Here is a 20480-nt window from a genome sequence, read left to right on the forward strand (position 1 = left end):
TTAATATCCTTTTGTGTCTCTGCTGACTTGAGCTTGCCTTGTTCCTCTTCTGTTTTATTATCTTACCTATGTTGTAGATTTCAATGGTACCTCACTTTGAGAATCTTAATAGGGTTTTGTTGTAGAAGGCCTAGTGGAGTTTTGAAGCTGCCACCACCACCACTACTGAAATATGGTACACTGAAAGCCTAAGTCATGTACCTTGATTATTGTGCTGGAGATGTCAGAGTTTTTGTTACTTTGGGCTTGAATTTGAGAGAGGATATTTTCCAGTTACAGCCAAATATATAAATATATAGTTACAGACTATAACAAATATACTGGATGTTCCTTCTTATGTTAGTTGACAGTATTTTGACTTTTCTGCAGCAGTTCTTTCTCCCTTCCTTTCAGTTTCCTGGATGCATGTTGTGAGTTCTGATAGTAGCAAAGTAGAGCTAGGTGAGATAGTCTTTCTGGGTATTTTGGTGGATAACCCTCTCAAGCATAATATTTTTTCATGTTTGTTATGGATGTAATAATTGTCTTCTTGGATTAAATCAAAGGTCCAGTTTGACCAGGATTTTCTAGGGAAAGCTTGCAAGCAGTGTGTGATGTTGAGACAGACATCTATTGTCTTCCCCTTCAGTTTAGTAATTGAAACTGTACTGTCTTGAAATATGAAAGTTCAGTTCTTGGTGGTTATTATTTGACTTTTATGGGAACCAATTCTGATCTTGTAGTCCTCTCTATTTTCCATAGGTTTCAAACACTGGGGCAGCAGGTCCCCAGTAGGGGAAAATATAGGTCTCAGTCAGACTTTAACACTGATGTAAGGTTAAGATCTTAATGATCTTAAAACTAAAGATAATTGGAGACCTACAGTATTATGGTGTTAATGACACTGACTAGAGAAATGTGTGCCTCACTTGCTCCTTAAGCCCTAAGGACTAATAGCCCTACCTATTATATTTCAACTCGCAGTGTAGGGCTAGACAGTAATGTGAATTGGTAGTTTTTGAATCATTGCAGGACAAAACATACAAGGCTATAGATAATGAGTCAAAAGAAACTTTAAAACACATCAGTATCTAATCTGTTAGTCCTGTGATCTTAAATTCAGACAGGCAGTGTTTGATTGGTTATTACATTACCCAATCATAAGTTCTTATTTCTACATAGATCCTTTCTTTGAGGTTAGCCATCCAGCTGCCATGATCTTCCATTAGAAAGATATGATATTGTGGCTAGTGTTACCTCTAAGCATGTGCATGCGTGTGCACTCACAAGTTTTTTGATGTCTTCTCAGTTAATTTTAGATCCTGCTCAGCTTGAATCAGAAATGCCCCACTCTGAATGCATGTATACACATAAACTGCCATAATACTGCCACCCAGAACACAAAAATAAAAAAAAATTAGAGGGAACAATTTATTTATTTATTCAATTTCTAGACCTCCCTTCCAAAAATGACTCAGGGTGGTTTACACAGAGAAATAATGACTTTGACTGCAGTTCTGTGTGCACTTATTAGTAGAGGTGTGCAATTTGATTCACCTTTGAACAGATTCTGGTCAAATCGGAGGTGATTCACAAATTCTATCCAGAATCAAATTCCCTCAAAATAGGGGGCCCGATTCAGGGTTGAGGAGAATCACCCTGATTTGACACACATCAGTGCAGGTGATTCGAATGCCATTTTGAGGCCCATTTTGATGGAAAAACAGGCCTTAGAATTGTGCTTTTTCCCCCTGGGGAGAACTGGTCTACCAGTTGAGATCAGTGAATATACTAGAATCAAAATTGTTTTATATATATATATATATATATATATATATATATACACACACACACACACACACACACACACACACACACAAAACAAAAAACCAAGCACCGTTTCTATTAGACAGCTTTGTAAAAGACAAAATTACAAAGAAATTGTTTAATAAATAATTCTAGAAGTCTGCTAATGTACAGCTTCAGCATTCTTTAGCATTATCAGGAGCAGCATTTACAAGACATATAATAAATGGTTTGTGTTACTCAGTGCTGGAAAATATACCACATTTCGAGTGTGTTGGTCTGAAGAAAAATTTCAGACTTCTAAACACAGTTTTAGTTTTTGTTTATATTTAATACTATTATTAGACATGTGCTTAGCATGCTTTGTACAAAAATTGATTTGCTTATATTATGCTTAAGTTGTGCTTTAAAAAAAATTCCAGAAAAAAGTTTCCTTCGATGTATTACTGTACTTTTCGGCAGAAACATCTCAATGCATACATTTTTAAAAGTTAATTTTTTCTGCAGGTGCTTATGCTAATTGGCACTTGTGTGCAGGGGTTCCCCCGCCCCCCGCCACTGCTGATGGAACTCACTTTCCAGGTTTTGGAGCATGCCAAATTTTAGGCGCCATTTTCATTTAGTTCCATTTAGCGGTGGCATTTCTGCTATTTTTTAAAAAATCATCAACCACTAGCTGAACCCGCACAGAGCATCTGTGCGGTAGATTACTTACTTTTTGGAGTTTTATTTTTTGGTGGGCAGGTCAGCTACTGGGGAATGACACAGTACTTTCCTCCCCTCCCTCTTGCCCCAGTGTCTTGCCTTCCATCCCCCCCTCTTGCCGCAGTGTTGTCCTTTAAAGCCCCCAGGGTTTGTTTTTTGGGGGGGTGTTATTTTTTGGTGGGCAAGTCAGCTGCTGGAAAATGACACAGTACTTCCCCCCCTCCCTCTTGCCCCATTGTCTTGCCTTTCACCCCTCTCTCTTGCCCCAGTGTCTCCCCTTCCATCTTCCCCACCTCTTGCCCCAGTGTTGGCCCTAGAAGTCCCTGTTGAGTGTTGAGTGCGGCTACTGTTGGCCCCTTCCCCCCACCCTCAGTACTTTTTTGGGGGGTAGGGTGGAGTCGTGATTGTTTTTCCACACAGTCTGCCTCTCCGTAGCTTTGTCCCCCGCCCCCAGCCCTTCAGTCCCCGCCCCCCCGCCCGCCTGTTGCTCTACCATGATCCCTTTTCTTTGTCAATCTTTACATCAAGTCCCTCAGTCTCCATCTTTACTGTACAGGTACTGTGGCAGATACAGTGAGCGGCCAACCGTTGTTTAACTGCTCCCTTTTGCCGTGCCTGTCAAATGTCTCCAGTGTCATGTGTCCCCGTACTGGCTTCCTCTTGCAACCCCCTCCCCCTCTCTCTGTGCTCTTCCCATGGGCTCTTCCTCGGGCCGGGTCCAGCCTTTCCTTGCTGCGGCCGTGGCACACCTCTCCGCCACCTCGGCACTGCCGGGTCCAGTGGCTTTGGCTGGCAGGTCCATTTCGCCCGGCCACCAAGACCCGCTGCCGCCTCTGGCCTCTGCAGCTGGGTGCGCGGCTGCCTCTTGCTCCACGTCCGGGCCCGTCACCGTTTGCCTCCGCCAGCCTCTGCGGTGGGCCCGCCGCTGCTGGGCCCCACCGCTGCCACTGACCTCCGTGGCCGGGCCCGCCATCATCACTTGCCTAGGTGTGCCTTAGCCAATCACGTGCCTCCACCGCCCAGCCAATCAGCTGGGCGCCGGGACGCGCATTCTAAGGCACTCCCAGGAGAATTAATATAATAGATTTTTCTTTAGTGCAGCATTAACTGCCAAAAATACAGTACTGTTTCATTGGACAGAATTTCAGGCTAAGTTAGTTATGATTGAGTCTTATTGAAATTAATGGGACTTTAGTTAGTCATGACTAATGTCTCATTTTATTTTATTTATTTTATTTTATTAATTACATTTATATCTCGCTCTTCCTCTAAGTAGCCCAGGGCAAACGTTTCAATGATGTTTAGTCATGAACTTAGTTTGGATCCTGCCGATTGTTTTGGTAATATTGGTTTGAATGTATACCCTTAGGGGACAAGGTAGATCAAAATTTACTGTTGTATCACTATAACTTACTGGACAAAGGGTAATTGAACATCTTCCATTTGTCCTTCTCTTCCCTTTCCCTTGGCACTGTCTAGGAAGCTAATGAAAGGCTCTCTAAAGACAAAAGGCACTTTCTATTCCTCTTTGAGCAGCAGATACTCCAAAAGTGCAGATAATGGATTGAGAATTGAAATGTTAGCATATGTTCCTTCATCCTTCTACATTGTCAAGATAAGCAAGGACTTGGATCAGGAGCCTCTGAGTTTGCATACTGATGCCCATTGTGGTGAGCTATTCAAGGCTACAAAATGAATAAAGAAATGGGAAATATTGCCTTCCCAGGTACAATGATTTCATCTCTCCAAGCAGCACAGTGGTTCATCCTGAGCAGGCTTGACTATAAATACTTCCAGTTCAGGTCTGGGTCTTTGCCTGGGCAACAAAAAAACTCTAGCCTTCCTTGTTTCTCTCCAATTTTCTTCTAGGTATTTCTGTATGTCAGCCTGCCTGTTTCTCTTCTGGACCTCCTGCCTGCCTGAGTGCCTGTTTGCTTGTGCCATTCTTGTTCCAGCCCACTTCATTCGACCTCTCGGATCAAATCTGGCCTACTATCTCCGATCTACTCTGCTTGTGGACTGACTTCTGTGGATCTATCCCAGTGCTTCACTCTGACTCTGATTCCAATGCTGCTGTGACTTGCTTTGTGTCTGGCTACTAGCAGACCAATTCTGACAGTATTTACACTTCCTTTACAGTGTAGATGTATCCTTGTCCATTCTCCCTACTCATCTATCTGGGCTAAGGTCCAGTTAGGAAAGAAAAGCTAACATAAACCCCAATACAAAAATGGCTGAAGAAAGTCAGAGAAAAACCAGTCACACTTTGGAGCAAACCTTCATTTTTTCTGAGTCTATCTAGAAGCTCACAATGAATGTTCTGGAATGAAAAAATATGCATTTCTCCCTTTCACCTGCCCATTGGCTTATGGGTGATATACATGTTCAGAAAAAGCAGGTGGTGCACTAATCCTAGAACTATAACACTTTGGAATGCAAGTGGAGATCATTGCATGCCAGCTTAGAAAGAAGTGAAACTAATATGCAAGGTGGTATAATGCAACATCATTGCCTATCACTGCAAACAGATGCTGAAATACATTTATGTCACTTATCTCTTGCAGTGAAAGACAGCTGTGACAGTTTGCACAGTGAACTTTCAATGTGCTTTCTTAGGACGGGTTCCTTCTAAACTGCGCCACTCTTTTAAAAGAAAGCAAGAAAAACTGCAGAGTATTGAGCTCTTCTGGCAAAACATAAAATAACAGAAGTGTAGGTACAACAATGTGGTGTTCTTAACTGGTATTTAACTGGATTGGCAAAGAAGTTAATTTGATATGTAAAATGGTGGTAGAAGAGAATAATTGTATTTAAGATTAAATAAGAAAAATGAATATTGCTTAAGAGAAGGTCCTTCTAGAGTCTTGTTGATGAGTCTTGGAAGTAAGTAGACATTTGCTCTGTGAAAAATGGCAAAAGTATTTCACATTTTCAACCATTTTTAGACAAGAACATTAGTAACAGCTAGAGCCTATGTATACTTGTCAGTAAGACTTGGTGGACTTGGTTTCTGAATAAATATGCATAGGATCAATTTTGTATGTTTTGTTTGATCCAGTGGCTTCATAAAGTGTTATATAAGGCTTGGCATACGAATGCACAACATATATTGCAAATAGATTTTCTTTCCCCCCCTGTACTGGAGCTCATCAGTGTGGGATCAATCGCTAAGCATGCTCATGACAGGCCGGAAATTATTCAGCCGTAGTTCCTCTCGCTAGAGGGCGCCATCCCCAGTTCTGGTCCTGTCTGCTCGAGGCTCGCACGCTGAGGGTTTGGCTCTGCTAGGATTTGGCTTTAAGTTGCTAAAACTTCTTCTTTCCTGCTTTTTTTTTGCCTAGTATGCAAGGGTGGGAAGGAATTTGCCTATAGGCCATTTGTTTTTGTTCATTGCAACCCTTCAAAACTGCCTTTTTAGTTATTTAATTCAGCTGATTGGATTTTTACCTTCGGTTTTAGCATTTGGTTTATTTGCAGTTTGGGCTTACCGGGCGTGTTTGCTCCGCTATGGAGATCATGCAAAGGAGCCGCTTGGTGGCTCTCTTTCTGAGGGGTCTGTTGCCCCCAACCTGCCTAAGGAAGCGGTGCAGCCCATTCCATCTTCGTCGGCAGCTCCTGGGACAGCATTTCCCACTCTGGCGGTGGCATCCATCCTGTTCCTCCTCCTGTCACCTTGTAAGGCTCCTAAACAGACCAAACACCTTAAAGAGGGGAATGGAAGCAGGCTAAAAAAGCTTTTGGAGTCAGTGCAGCTTAGCGAATGACTGCTGATACAAGCAGTTTGTAAATGATCTAAGCACCACACAAAGGAGCAAAGACCCAAGAGGGGGCAGGACGACCAACACCCGGTGGGTGAATCTGTGGTTTCCGTTAGTACGTCCCTGGTGGTTGTGGTTGAGGGGGAACCGACTAGCCCGCGCTGTCCCCCCCCATCTAGCCGACTAAGGCGGGGCAGAGAACCCGAGGGCTTGGAGGAGCAGGGGGAAGCCACTCCGGACAGCGCTACACAGACTACTTTGTCTACCTAGGTCGGGGTGCCCTCATTAATGTCTCTCCCCTTTCAATGGGGCTAACTCACCCTCCCTTCCCTCTCAAGTGGCCTTTTGGTTAAAATATTTTTTCTTTATAGAGTGCCTGCCACTAATCCCTCACCCACAAGTGCAGCCTCCTCCAGTTCCCTCACAACCCCCTGACCTCATCCTGAGGCTTATGGCTGCCCTAAGAGACCCAGTACACGCTGTTCTTCATTGTTCCCCGACTCTAGCCCAAGGAAGGAGGCGATTCCTTTGTTGGAGCATGGGCGTTTTGCTCCCCAGCCACCTAGGCTGAGACACAAGAGGCAGCTGCCTATATCTTCATCAGACTCGGCGGCTAGGTTGAGAGCTTCCAAATTTCCCAGGGAACCCAAGGCCCCCCACCCCCACCAGCCGCTCCTATGGGCCCTGCATTACCACCTAGTCTGTTCGTCCCTTCCCTGCCTTCTGAACCATTGCCTAATCCCTCCCTCCCTCCCCATGCCATTCCCCTCACTCAGCCTGCTTCTGAGTCAGACCCAGAGTCTCATATACCATTGCATAAGGACTCAGATAAAGAAGAGGGCGAGCTCTTGGAGGAGGAAGCCACTCCCGTGGTACCCATTTCAGTGCGGCTTTTTACATCCTCTGACTTTGACATACTTTTGTCCAAATTGATTATGTTTTGCCAGCAGATGTGGCGACCCCTTCGGAATTAGATCAGGATATTTTTTCTTCATCTTCAGGACCTTCTATTTTGGTGCTGTTGCCATCTCTATTCAAACAGGTGAAGCTGGCTGAATGGCAAAATCCTGCATCCTGCAGACCTATTGGCTCATACCCAAGGAAGCACTATACCTTATCTCCAGAAGTAACCTCTTTGTTGGCCACCCCACGGTGGACCTTCCCATTGTACAGATGGTGTCTGGGACTCTCCTGAATATCAAGAGTCAGGAACAGCTACTGAGGACAAAAAGTGTGATCTGTTGCTTAAAAAGGGCTATGAGGCCTCCTCCACAGTGATCAAGACGGCCGCAGCCAACTCCATATTTGCTAGAGCCTCCATTCTGTGGGCTAAGCAGCTGGCACTATTGGTTCCCCCGAAAAACTCCAAATTGAGGCAGGGCATTAATAAGCTAGCTAAAACTGCTGCCTTCATGGCAGATTCCAGTCTGGACTGTGTACAACAGGCTTCGAGAGACTTGGCTTCGGGGGTAGTGTTATGTAGATCACTATGGCTTAAGGGATGGCAGGCTGATTCTAAATCTAAGATCGCTCTAACAGCCACCCCTTACTCGGGTATTAATCTTTTTGGCCCCTCTCTAGATCCGCTTCTGGTGGAAACCAAAAATTAAAAAAAAGGCTATGCTGACCACCAGGAGGGACTACCACAGAGGTTTTCGGAACCCGGGTAATTCCTTTTGAAATCAGAGGCAATTTTACAATCAGCCTGCCTTTTGATCCAGAAACACCAGGCAAAATACCTTTAGAGGCGCTGGCAGGTACCAGTGGAGACTACGGGGCCGAGGCTCTTTCAGACCACAGGGCAATAGAGCCTCCAGCACAATTACTCAGTACAACAAAAGACAATGACTATCTGGCCATAGGGGGCAGACTTCAACAGTTCTCCCTCACTTGGATGTCCACGACCCAGGATCAATGAGTATTGGACACGGTGGCAAAAGGTTATTCTTTGGACCACTCTCTTTCCCCTCAAGGTTTCTTCTACATGACGCCACACTCTCGGCAGATAGAAAAACATCGTCTGATAATCGAGGCGATTCCACACCTTCTCCAGACCCAAGTTATCGAACCGTTCCTTGGACACAAAGATGTTCAGGTGTTTACTCGCTACTTTTCCTGGTGTCCAAGAAGGATGGATTCTGGAGGGCGGTCCTAAACCTCAAACTCATCAACAAATTCATCAAGAAGCTGAAATTCTGGATGGAGTCCCTTCGGTCCATCAAACAGGAGGTTCTTCCCAATGAATTCCTGGCATCAGTGGACCTTTCAGAGGCGTACCTCCACATCCCTATCCTCCCGAAACACAGGAAATTCCTCCACTTCTGCTACAACAACTGCCATTACCAAAACTGTGCACTCCCATTTGGCCTAGCTTTGGCCCCACAGGTGTTCACGAAAGTGATGGCGGCCCTCACAGCGCACCTCCACCTTCAGGGAGTGTGCATTTACCCGTACGTAGACAATCTCCTCCTCAGGGCTGCGTCTCTTTCCGTAACCCAGGAACAGGTTCAGCTCACGCTGGAGTGTCTGAGAGATCATGGATTCATTGTAAATCAGGACAAGAGTCACCTCTACCCCTCTCAATCTCTTCAGCACCTTGGAGCATTTTTTCACACAGTTCCAGTGATGGTAACTCTTCCTACGAAAAGGAAGGACATGATAACGACCACCATTTCACCACTGCTTCATGCTGCATCAGCGGACCTGATGCTGCTAGCCCAGATCCTAGGCCTGATGACTGCAGCCATGGAATGCACAACCTGGGCCAGGTGGCACTCCCTTCAATGGCTCCTGCTTCCATACTAGGATGCCATTATGGCAATGTCTCACATTCCGGTGCCTCTCCTCATCCAGGTCAAGAATTCCTTCCTATGGTGGCTCCCCCCAGCACTGGACAAGGGTCTACCATTTACGGAACCACAGAGGATTCTGATTACCACAGACGCCAGCCTCACAGACTGGGGGGCGGTCCTTGAGGATCATCCAGTGCAGGGTCTCTAGTCTGCATCCAAACAGAATATCAACCACTTGGAGCTCAGGGCGGCCAGATTAGCTGCCCGTCTACATTTTCAGACTTTGATTCAGGGCAAACATGTCCTCATCTGGACAGACAATACTACCACCAAAGCCCACATCAGTTGCCAAGGGGGCATGCGATCCAAGAGCTTGATGAAGGAATCCAATCTCCTTTTCGCCTGGGCCAAAAAACATCTCCTCTCCATAACCACAGAACATCTAAGCAGAGTGGACAACACGGAGGTGGATTGGCTAAGCAGTCAATCGGTCAACCCCTCGAAATGGAAGTTAACACCCCCAGGTGTTTCATCAGATTTCCAAGCATCTGGGCACTCCACTAGTAGATCTATTTGCGTCTCCCCTCGATGCTCAGGTTCCAGGGTTCGTGTCAAGGTTCCTAATTCCTACAGGCAGAAGCCACAGATGCTGTCACTGCACCGTGGTCCTAGGGGTTGCTTTATGTATTCCCCCTGATGCCGATCCTCCCCAAAGTAGTCAGGAAACTGCATCTAGAGAGAGTGGAGGTCATTCTCATTGCCCCCTACTGGCCACGGAGGGCATGATTCGCGGACCTGATCAACTTGTCAGTCTCGCCTTCTTGGCATCTACCTCTTTGTCCAGACTTTCTGTTACAAGGGCCCATTGTCCATCCAGACCCCAACTGGCTCCAACTCTGCACGTGGAGATTGAGTGCTGCATACTGAATAATGAGGGCTATTCTTACCAGGTTTTGGACATGATCCTGGCCTCCCGATGTCCAGATACTCAATACATCTATCAAGCCACCATGGAAGCTTCCTCCAGGTGGGCCCGTAGGAAGGGCATTTACCCCATCTCAGCAGGGATACCTAAGGTCCTGGTTTCCTCCAGTCCAGCCTGGATTTACATCTGAAACCATCTAGACAGGTCTCTGAATTGGCTTCGGTGTTGGACGTTTCGGACCTGGGGACTCAATCTTTGCACCCTCATACATCTCATTTTCTTCGGGGAGCTACCAATTTGGCTCCTCCACTGGTTCTGTATTTTCCTGTGTAGAACCTCAATAAGGTGCTAAATGCCCTTACCTTGCCTCCCTTCGAGCCCCTGAGTTCCATTCCCTTGAAGATTTTATCCTATAAAACCTTTTTCTTGGTAGTTGTCTCATCGGCCTGTAGGATGTCGGAACTAGGGGCCCTGTTGGTCCAAAAGGAACTGTGTATATTCCAGCCTGACGAGGCTATTCTACGATTAGACCCTACTTTCTTGCCCAAAGTAAATACAGTTTTCCATCGTTCCCAGGAGGTCATCTTACCATCCTTCTGTCCCAATTCCTCTCATCCTAAAGAGAAGCTCTGGCACAAGCTGGATGTCAGGCACACCTTGCGTTTTTATGTCCAATGCACCAAGGACATCAGAAGGTCTGACGCTCTTTTTATATCCTCTTCAGTGCATAATCTAGGTCTGAAGGTATCTAAATCTTCTTTGGCAGCTTGGATTAGGAATTGCATTAAGATCGCATACGAGTCTCAGAATCTGACTCCACCATTGGGTATTAAGGCTTATTCTACCCGTAGCGCGGCGGCTTTTGCAGGTTTTTCTACCCAGGCCCCGCTGGCAGAGATTTGCAGGGCAGCTACGTGGAGTTCCACCGCTCCCTTTATCCGCCATTATCCGCCATTTATCCGCCATTATCCACCATTATAAATAAATAAAACTATAAGATTCCCTCTTCTTCAGCTTCCCAGGCGGCCTTTGGCCGTAGGTGGTTTGAAACATCCTGATTATGTACCCAGTCTCCAGGACAAATCCTGGTAAGTTGTAGCCCCTCTGTATGGGCTTTGAGACACCACAATTCAACTTCCGGATACCCTACACATAGTCCTCCAACTTTATCTAGCCTTCTCCATTCAGGCAGGATGAGTAACTTATATGTGAAGGCCTGGCAAAGCAGCTTGATTCCTTGCTGAGAGGCATGAAGGGCAGTCTGTTACTGTTGTACTATCACGCAGATGTGCATTTATGAAAATCCATGTATGCCTTGGGCCTTCAGGGCAGAATGCTGGTATTAATGTGTGCAAGAAGACCTCTGTGCTCTGAACTCCATGCATGGCCTCCAGTTGCTGGATTTGGACCAGGAAAATCTAACTGCTGGATTTTTTAAAAAGGAAAACATGCAAGGTTTTTGTGGAACTTTTTAACATCAGTGAAGTGATCTTTTGCTTAATAACACAGAAATCATTAATAGGCAGAAAATCATGGGTTTTTTGTGTCCTTTGTGCTTTAATAGACCTGCTTAATTAATTGTCAGAAATAATGAATCACATTCAAGGATGGCTATAACATGAACTAGCAAGGGTAGAAGTGCCCACCTAAACCTTTTGGGTTAATTTCTATAGGAAAGAGAAAATAACTTGTTCTCCAGGTAAATGCTGTCTTCTGAATATTTTTACACGCACCTTATGATTTAAAAGTGAGTACTATTTAAGGAGCAGGATGTGATTTGCTTTAATAAGTCTAATAGTGACTATCATTATCTAGTGCAGGGCTTCTCAACGTGTGGGTCCCCAGATGTTATTGGACTTCAGCTCCCATAATCCCCAGCCCCAGTGGCCTTTGGTTGGGAATTATGGGAGTTGAAGTCTAATTACATCTGGGGACCCACAGGTTGAGAAGCCCTGATCTAGTGTGTCTTTTGTTATACATTGACTAGTACTCAAGTGGAAAATGAAATATTAAGTCCTCTATTTTGAGACACCATGAACATCTTATTTCCCGGGGTGGGGGTAATCATATACACAGAGGTGGATTGGCTTTCAGTAGTGAACAATACCTTGTTGAGTAGAACTTTAATACTGAGACCTTCAACTCTGGCATCTCTGAATGTTACATTTTATGCATTGGAGTCAATAAATAAGGTGGATTTAAGTATAGCATCAAAACCATTTATTCACCTTAGTTATTGACTCAGCCTCATATGTTTTGGGAGTGGTATGATCCTATTGTGGTTCATTTCCATGAAGACAAGTGTGCAGTGACATGTGCCTCCTACTGTGAAACTTCTCCATGGCACTTTGAAGGCAGCAGTTCAGTCAAAAAGGTGTGGTGCCCTAACTGCAGGAGTTGTTCTGCAGCATGACAATACATGCCTCCATGTTGCAAAGTAACATTGGAGTGTATCTAGGAGTTGAAGTTTGAGACCCTACCACTTCCTCCTTACAGTTCTGATTTTCTCATGTTTGGGCCATTTAAAGATCCACTAAGAGGGGACAAGTTCAGGGATGATGCACATATTCAAAATGTGGTGTGTAATTGGTTACACTCTTTACCAAAAACATTTTTCTCTGGTAGAATCAAAAAGCCTGTCAGTTGCTGGAATAAATATCTTGAGCTAGGAGGTGGTTACACTGAAAAATAGTGTATGTTCATGTTTCTGGAATAAACAGTTTTGATGCTGTACTTAAATCTTATTTATTGACTCTCCATTGTATACTTCAAAAGTTAAGTATGAATGCAAGCAATATTTGTCTGCAGAGAGCCATAATTGGCTGCAACTTGCTGATGAGTGTACACTTGGTGGAAAGACTTCTGTGAATGAATTAATTTCAGGTTGACATGCAATTCTATCATAACTAGTGCTTTGGATGATTGAATGTGCTAGGTTGTTTAATTTTTACACTTGAATAAGTAAGGTTGAGCTCTTGACATTACATGCACATTCAGCACCCTTTCTTATAGAGTGAACATGTGTGTTAGCCTTCAGCCCCAGTCTGCTGACACTCACATCTTTGTTTCAGGAACAACATCCAATTACAATTACTGAACAAATTGTTCAGGTCAGTTTTCCTGTAATATGAAAAGTGTCCAATGCAACTCAATATCTCTGATGTGCTGAGTTGTACCAAGATATCAAAGAGAATCTTAAATTGCAAAGCTTTCTCAGTTTGGACCAATATTTGTTTCAACCAGTCTTTTGTTTGCTTAATTTTGCAGCCTTAAAGTATGAACTACGTGGGACAACTTGCAGGACAAGTTCTGGTTACTGTGAAGGAACTGTACAAGGGCATTAACCAGGCTACACTCTCAGGATGCATTGATGTAATTGTAGTGCAGCAAAAGGATGGAACATACCTCTGCTCACCATTCCATGTCCGATTTGGAAAGCTTGGTGTCTTGCGTTCCAAAGAGAAAGTGGTGAGTAATATGAATGGTGGGAGCTGTAGAAATAAAAGGTATTCTATCACCTGTGAGTATAGTTTAAATGTACACATTTAAACTTTTGCTTTAGAGCAGAATGGGTTCAAGAGACATAGGTGGAAAACAGTGAAAAGCTTTAGTCTCTGTGGGTATATTATCAGATGTATACTACACCATGATTGACAACTCCTTGACTGATCCATATTAATTGAACCGAAGTCAGTTTTAGATCTTCATGGAAGAAAAATATTTGTAAACAGCTTAAAGCGTTGAAGCCTTGCCATCTAAATTCTGTGTATTGCATATCCTCTTAAACATGCCATGGTGTCCAGTGAAGAGAAAACATATAATATGGGTCAGTTAAGGCCTTCTTCCCTTGTCCTCAATAGCCATTGAGGCATATGTGATCTGAAAACAGGCCAGCTCTGGTCTTTCTAAGTATGGATGAAGTTGCTCCCATCAGTGCGTGGAGTGGTGTTGTGCTCTGTTTGCTGCCCATCTCTGCAATAATGAATTTCACCAATAGCTATGAAGATTTAAGTTTTTAGGCAAGGGATCCTCTGTATATAATAATACTTTGGGAAACAATCACTTTATTTCAGTTTTAGTTATAAATTAGACTTCCACTGCATATCTTAGGCAAGTCATACACAGTCTTCCAGACCACTGGCCAAGGTAAAGTGATGGCAAGAAAAAATATGTAAAGTCACTGAAAGAAGTGATTGCAGTCTGTAAGCACAGACAATTTTCTTTTAATTTGTGCGATATATTACTAGCCACTTTGTGCCATCATTTGTGGGGGAAATTGATACATTAAACAAAAATAGCCTGTTGGGGCCTTCTCTGATGTTGTAGGAATCCTGAAACACTTTGCCTGTGCATGTGTAGCTACTTCCTTTGGTTATCTCAGACTGGAGTAAATGTCAGAAGCAGCACTGCAACTGTAATATAAGCAGTTCTGTGTCAGGTCTATGAGCATCTTCATAAGCAAAATGGGTGGATCTGCATCCTCTTACTCATATTTAGGAACCACAGTAAAAAAACCAAAAAAACCCACACATGAAATACACTCTTAATTGCACCTAATATTGTTGCTCAAGATACACAACAGTTCTGCTCCACTTGGTGGCAAGGAATTAGTATTTCCTCAGTGACTCAACAGTAGATGACTCTTGCCCTGCAGACCACATTCAGCCTATATAATATTTCAACTTGGCCAACCAGTTGCTAAGCATAGAACATTTCTTTAATTTCCCTCACTGTTTCAAATGGAGTGTGGTGTCGCCTGTCTGTGGAGTAAGTACTGCTGCTGCTCTTGTCTTCATCTTCAGCCATACTGACCCGAGTCAGGACATACTGGTGGCACTGATGCTGCCTTTTCTCTTCTTCCATTTCGCTAAGATCACACACAGTTATTATTATTATTAATTCGATTTCTATACCGCCCTTCCAAAAATGGCTCAGGGCGGTTTACACAGAGAAATAATAAATAAATAAGATGGATCCCTGTCCTCAAAGGGCTCACATTCTAAAAAGAAACACAGGATGGACACCAGCAACAGTCACTAGAGGTACTGTACTGGGGGTGGATAGGGCCAGTTACTCTCCTCCTGCTAAATAAAGAAAATCACCATGATAAAAGGTGCCTCTTTGCCCAGTTAGCAGGGGATTAGTTAGCTTGTTACTTGAATTATGTGGAATTAGGTCATGTATTCTCTGTAGGGGTAGAGAAGCACAAGGAAGTAAATTGCATTTGGGCCATTGATGACTTGTTTGTCATAATGTTTTTTCAGGGAAAATGGGCGTACATTATAAAGAGTCCAAAATAATTTTATATTTTGGATTGATTCCCTCCTCCCCTTGCAAATGCTAAAATAAGGCTATTCATTTTTCTACAGATTGATATTGAAATTAATGGAGAAGCGGTTGATCTTCATATGAAACTGGGTGACAATGGAGAAGCTTTCTTTGTGCAGGAAACGGAAGAAAAATTTGTAAGCAGTATTGAACGTCAACCTTGACAGAATCTTGTCATGCATTGTAATGCTTTCACCTAGCACTTTTAGTCTGCTGAATTACTTAGCATTTTTCATGGTTAGATGTGGGTTCCTAATTAATAGCATTTACAATTAACTTGATTTGCACACCACTGGAATGGCAACTACTGTGGTGCTGAGATTCCAAAAGCAGGAATTCTGCTTATATTCTAAAGCATACTTTATTTTTGCTTTTCTACTCCTCTGGCACTTTTTTCACCTGGCTAGTTTAATTCTGTGATCAATATAAATAATTAATAAATAAATAAAACTTTTTTCACTCTTGGTAATTGATTGCCATTTCTGTTCAGAAAGACAGGTTACAAATTAATTCACTAAACTATTTATTTGAGCCAGAATTAATTGTTCATAGTCGCTAACTTGTGGTGGTCATAATATTAGAATCTGTGCTGTTCACCGTGAAAGCTGGGTACAATTTCTCATCTTTGTATTGCTTAAACCTTTCTCCTTTTGGGCAAGTGGCTTCTTATAAAAACAATGTCACAAGTGGGAACCAACAAAAGATGTTGCCGTGTCCCCACAGTCAGCCTGGAACAGGAGCCTTGTAGTGCTGAACAGGGCTTCCAGGGCAGAGGGACATTTTTAGAAGAGAAAACAGACATCTTCTCTACCTCACCTGAAACTTTCTCCCAGTGTGCTGTAAAAGGCTCTTTTTGGGGGCTGCTAGAGCCCTTCATTGCTCTATAGCAGCAGGAGTGACACCTTCTATATTCCATGACTTAGCCACCATAGGAACATAGGAAGCTGCCATATACTGAGTCAGACCATTGGTCTACCTTGCTCAGTATTGTCTTCACAGTCTGGCAGTGGCTTCTCCAAGGTTGCAGGCAGGAATCTCTCTCAGCCCTATGTTGGAGAAGCCAGGGAGGGAACTTGGAACCTTCTGCTCTTCCCAGAGCAGTTCCATCCCCTGAGGGGAATATCTTGCAGTGCTCACACATCAAGTCTCCCATTCATATGCAAGCAGGGCAGACCCTGCTTAGCTAAGGGGACAAGTCATGCTTGCTACCACAAGCCCAGTTCACCATCAGCTTTATACTAAATTAATAAACTCACACAATCTGCCTGATTTCTAGTTTCTTTATCTCCACATCTAACCTGAAATAGAACAGTGAATGATACATTGCAGAACTGTCCTAAGCTACTCTCTCCTAGCCACAGCTGACCGACCGGGCCAGTTCAGTCCGGCACGCCCTCGGACCCCTCCCCCAGTTCAGTTCGGTCGGGGGGGGGGTTGCAGACCTTTTTTTAAAACTAAAAAAATTGTTTTAAATATCACTTATCCCCTCCGGGGGAGTTGTTGGAGGTGGCGGGCGGGGTCTGCAGAGGTTCCCCCTCCCCCCACACCGGCCTCAATGCAGCCCAAACCAGCCCATTCGGCCGGCTCTTCAGCCCATTTGGGTCTTCTCCCTGAGTGCAGCGGCTATTTTGGAGGCCGCCATGCCTGCACAATTGGCCTCTGAGAGTCCTGGCATGACCCAGGCCTCTCAGAGACCAATTGCGCAGGCGTGTTGGCCTGCAAAATGGCCGCCACGCTGAGGGAGAAGGCCTGAAAGGGCCGGTTCGGGCTGCATTGAGGCCGATGGGGGGAGGGGGAACCTCCGCGGACCCCCCCGACACCCCCAACAACTCCCCCCAGAGGGGGTAAGTGACATTAAAAAAGAATTAGTAAAACAAACAACCCCCTCCCCCCAAATCTGCAAACCCCCGAACAGTCAGGGAGTGTTTGGTCCGGGGTCGGACCAAATGGGGTGGTTCAGTTAGACCCTACACCACCAAAACGGCTTGACGTCGAACCTGTTCAACATCAAGCTGGTTTGCACATCCCTAATAGCTACAGCAGCTTTGACAGTACCTTCCTTGCATCTGTTTTGTAGATTGTAAGGTTTTGGGGTAGGGAACTGCCCTCTTATTCTTTATAGAGTACCATGTTTGTGGATAATTCTATATAAATAAATGGAAGGAAATTTTAAAAAAATGTTTGAAATGTGTGTGTTTTTTTAAAGCAGATGAAATAAGACTTGTGTTAGAGCTGCTGCCTTTTGTTGTGAGAGCAGCACATATGCTGTTGCCCAATCACAGTATATTAAAATCCTGGCCCCAGGATGGAAATGAGAGCCACCCTGTGGGGGAGAAATCCAGGATTACAGCATAGTTGCAACTGAGCAGCAACAGCATGTTCCCTCCCTGAGCAAAAGGTAGCAGAAAAGATAGGAATTCTCCCTTCTCCAGATAATAAGGTGAATTTAGCATTTTGTTATCTCTGTCTGGCCACACAAGTCCTAGAAATTCCAAGGGCTGTTTTGGTATTTTAAAAGCAAACAAACAAAAAACTCTTTCACTTCATAAACTTGATTGGCCCAGTATCTTATTCAGACTGATGGGCACTCAACTGCCTAAGTTTGTTATTAGAATAATGGTGATGAGATTGATCAAATCCTTTTCAGACAGGGGGAAAAAACTGTTCTTGGGATCCATAATTGGATATCCAAAAGGCTAGTACAGTACTAACTAGGAAACTATAAACTAGTGGCCAAACTAAACAAGTCAATAAATGCATCAGCTTGTACTTAGGCTTGATTTTACTCATGAGTAACTGCCACACAGGGCTCTAATTGGATTGGGACCATAGCAGGGATAGGATATATTTAATCCTTTACCTCAGCATCATTTTCCTGGTAAAAATCCCCCCTGAAGTGACTGTATAACCCTGAAAGTGTCTTTGCAGAAAATGGCAACTGCTGGGTTTAAAATGCTGCTTCAATTACGGTGTAAGTGGGTCTTTTGGTGAGGAAATGGTGCAGACATAAAGTGTGATCCTTCTATTTCTGTCCTGACTCCTTTAATCTTACATGTAGTTTGACCTTGGGTCATATTAACTTTGAGGTTAAAGAACAGAGAAATGGCCAATGAGAATTCACACACAAAAGTGAAAAAAAGGAGGAGAGATGCTCAAATTTTTCTTTCCTATCTATTAGAAAACTAGAATGGTAAAAATATAATTATGAAAAACCCAGAATTACCCAGATCTTCATAGTTTTATTGAAGAAACTGATTCAGTGCATCAGTATGTTTATATATCTAATTCAGAAAGTGTAGCATTAATGTTTTCAAATGATGGATATATCAATTCTTGAACAGGATATAAAGTAAATAAATAAAGAAATTCAAGATTATCACCCAAGCCTGTTTCTCAATTTAAAGTAATTCATGGGAAAGTTTAGATTGCAGCTGATTTCACTTTCAGGTTCAGCTGTGCTTCCGACTACTGTACCAAAAAAGTAAACTCTCAAGTTTAAAAAGGGCCTGTCCTGGCGTGGGAAATGCAGAAGTAGCAGTAGATAAATAAAGCTGCTGAAACTTCTATGCTTTCAATTCATACAAATGACGCTGGTATATATTTGTATATGTTATAGGGGTGTGCAAACAGGTTCGATGTCAAACCGAACCGTTCGGGGTTGAACCAAACACCCCCTGTTCGGTCCAACCCTGGACCGAACACCCCCCAAAGTTCGGGGGGTTCGCGAGCTTGTAATTCTTAAATATATGTATAATTTTTTACCTTTTACTCCCCTTGGGGGAGTTCCTGGAGGTGGTGGGGAGCGGGTTCATGGAGGTTTCCTCTCCCCAGCCGACCTTCAAAATCATCCCCTTGGCTGGTTCGGCCACTCTTTGTCCTTCACCCGGCGGCCATTATGGAGGCCTTGCACCTGTGCACATGGCCTCTGCATGGCCCAGGAACTCCCCCGAGGGGAGTAAAAGGAAAAAACCATTATTATTATTATTATTATTATTATTATTATTATTTAGAATTACAAGCTTGTGAAACCCCCAGACTGGACCGGGGGAGGGGCGCAGGTTTGAGGGGTTGCCAGACTGAATTGGGCAAGGCGGTTCCGTGCACATCCCGAATATGTTATGGTGAATGTCAAAAAATTGGGAATGTAGACATCATATGTGCATGTTTGTAATCCCAGACAAAATTTATGATGTCCAAAAAAGTAGATACACCTGTGATTGCTGCCTAAAATGTTATTGTTTGCATTCACTTGCATATATTCCAAAAGTGCTTCTTTCTCCCTCTCTGTTTTCAGGTAATTGCAAAATTCAGTTGGGATTCTAAGCATTCATGTGTCTATTTTAACACTCACTTTAACATATATGCCAACTGTTGTGGCAGTTTGGCAATGTGCATATTTCATATGTAACTGTCACTCTCATTAAAACAAATTTTAGGAAAAAGTTCCTGCACATCTAGCAACATCCCCAATACCCACAGAAGACCAGTTCTTCAAGGATATTGATGATCATTTGCTGAACTTGGATAAAAATGAAAGGATACATCAAAGCTCAGAAATTCCACAAAATGTGGAAACTGAGCCTGTGTTTTCCTCTGGGTCAGTGAAGAAGAAAAAGCGGAGGAGACGAAAATGTAAACAAGATGTCAAGAAGGAAGATCATATCCCTTCTCCTGGAAGTGAAGATGTATTTGAAATGGAAATGAGCTCAGATGATGAGAGAAGTATTCAGTTTGTGAGGTAAACTTTTACAAGCACCTCCTTACTTAGCTAAAGCCTCAAATTATGAAAAGCTCAATAGTGACATTTGTTTTATATTACAGTGTGGAGTCCTAAAAGAACCTCAACTCATCAGAACACTATTTAAAATGTCTTCTAAAATTCAAATTCAGAAAAAAAAACAGCCTGTCTATACCAAATAAATAAACAAAACAAAATAAATTAACAGAATGGATAATAAAGGTTATAGTAACAGTAATTATGTTGGCATCACAGTTGACTGTTTTATCAGCTTAATGATGACACCATAATTACCCACTTTAGTTACTACTTTCATTACAAATATCTGCCATAGATGTGTAATTCTAAATAGGTACCTATTTATTACATAGTAATGTAAAAAAATTACATAAATGTCATGTAAATGTTTACACAACAAAAAGTGTGCTGGATGAAGTTGTACTATCTCG

General features: G+C 43.3%; 1 protein-coding gene across 2 annotated transcripts in view; it reads left to right on the top strand.

The window, feature by feature from the left end:
• LPIN2 (lipin 2) overlaps positions 1-20480 on the top strand; it is a 76490-nt gene that overhangs the window by 7469 nt on the left and 48541 nt on the right. For both annotated transcript variants that reach the window (XM_053243339.1, XM_053243338.1), the window contains exons 2-4: positions 13233-13433; positions 15335-15430; positions 19730-20031. In XM_053243339.1, coding sequence (XP_053099314.1) covers positions 13242-13433; positions 15335-15430; positions 19730-20031 — 590 coding nt within the window. In that variant the 5' untranslated portion in view covers positions 13233-13241. The remainder of the gene's footprint in view (positions 1-13232; positions 13434-15334; positions 15431-19729; positions 20032-20480) is intronic.

Source organism: Hemicordylus capensis, chromosome 4 (assembly GCF_027244095.1).
Source record: "Hemicordylus capensis ecotype Gifberg chromosome 4, rHemCap1.1.pri, whole genome shotgun sequence".
In the NCBI taxonomy this organism is placed as follows: domain Eukaryota; kingdom Metazoa; phylum Chordata; class Lepidosauria; order Squamata; family Cordylidae; genus Hemicordylus; species Hemicordylus capensis.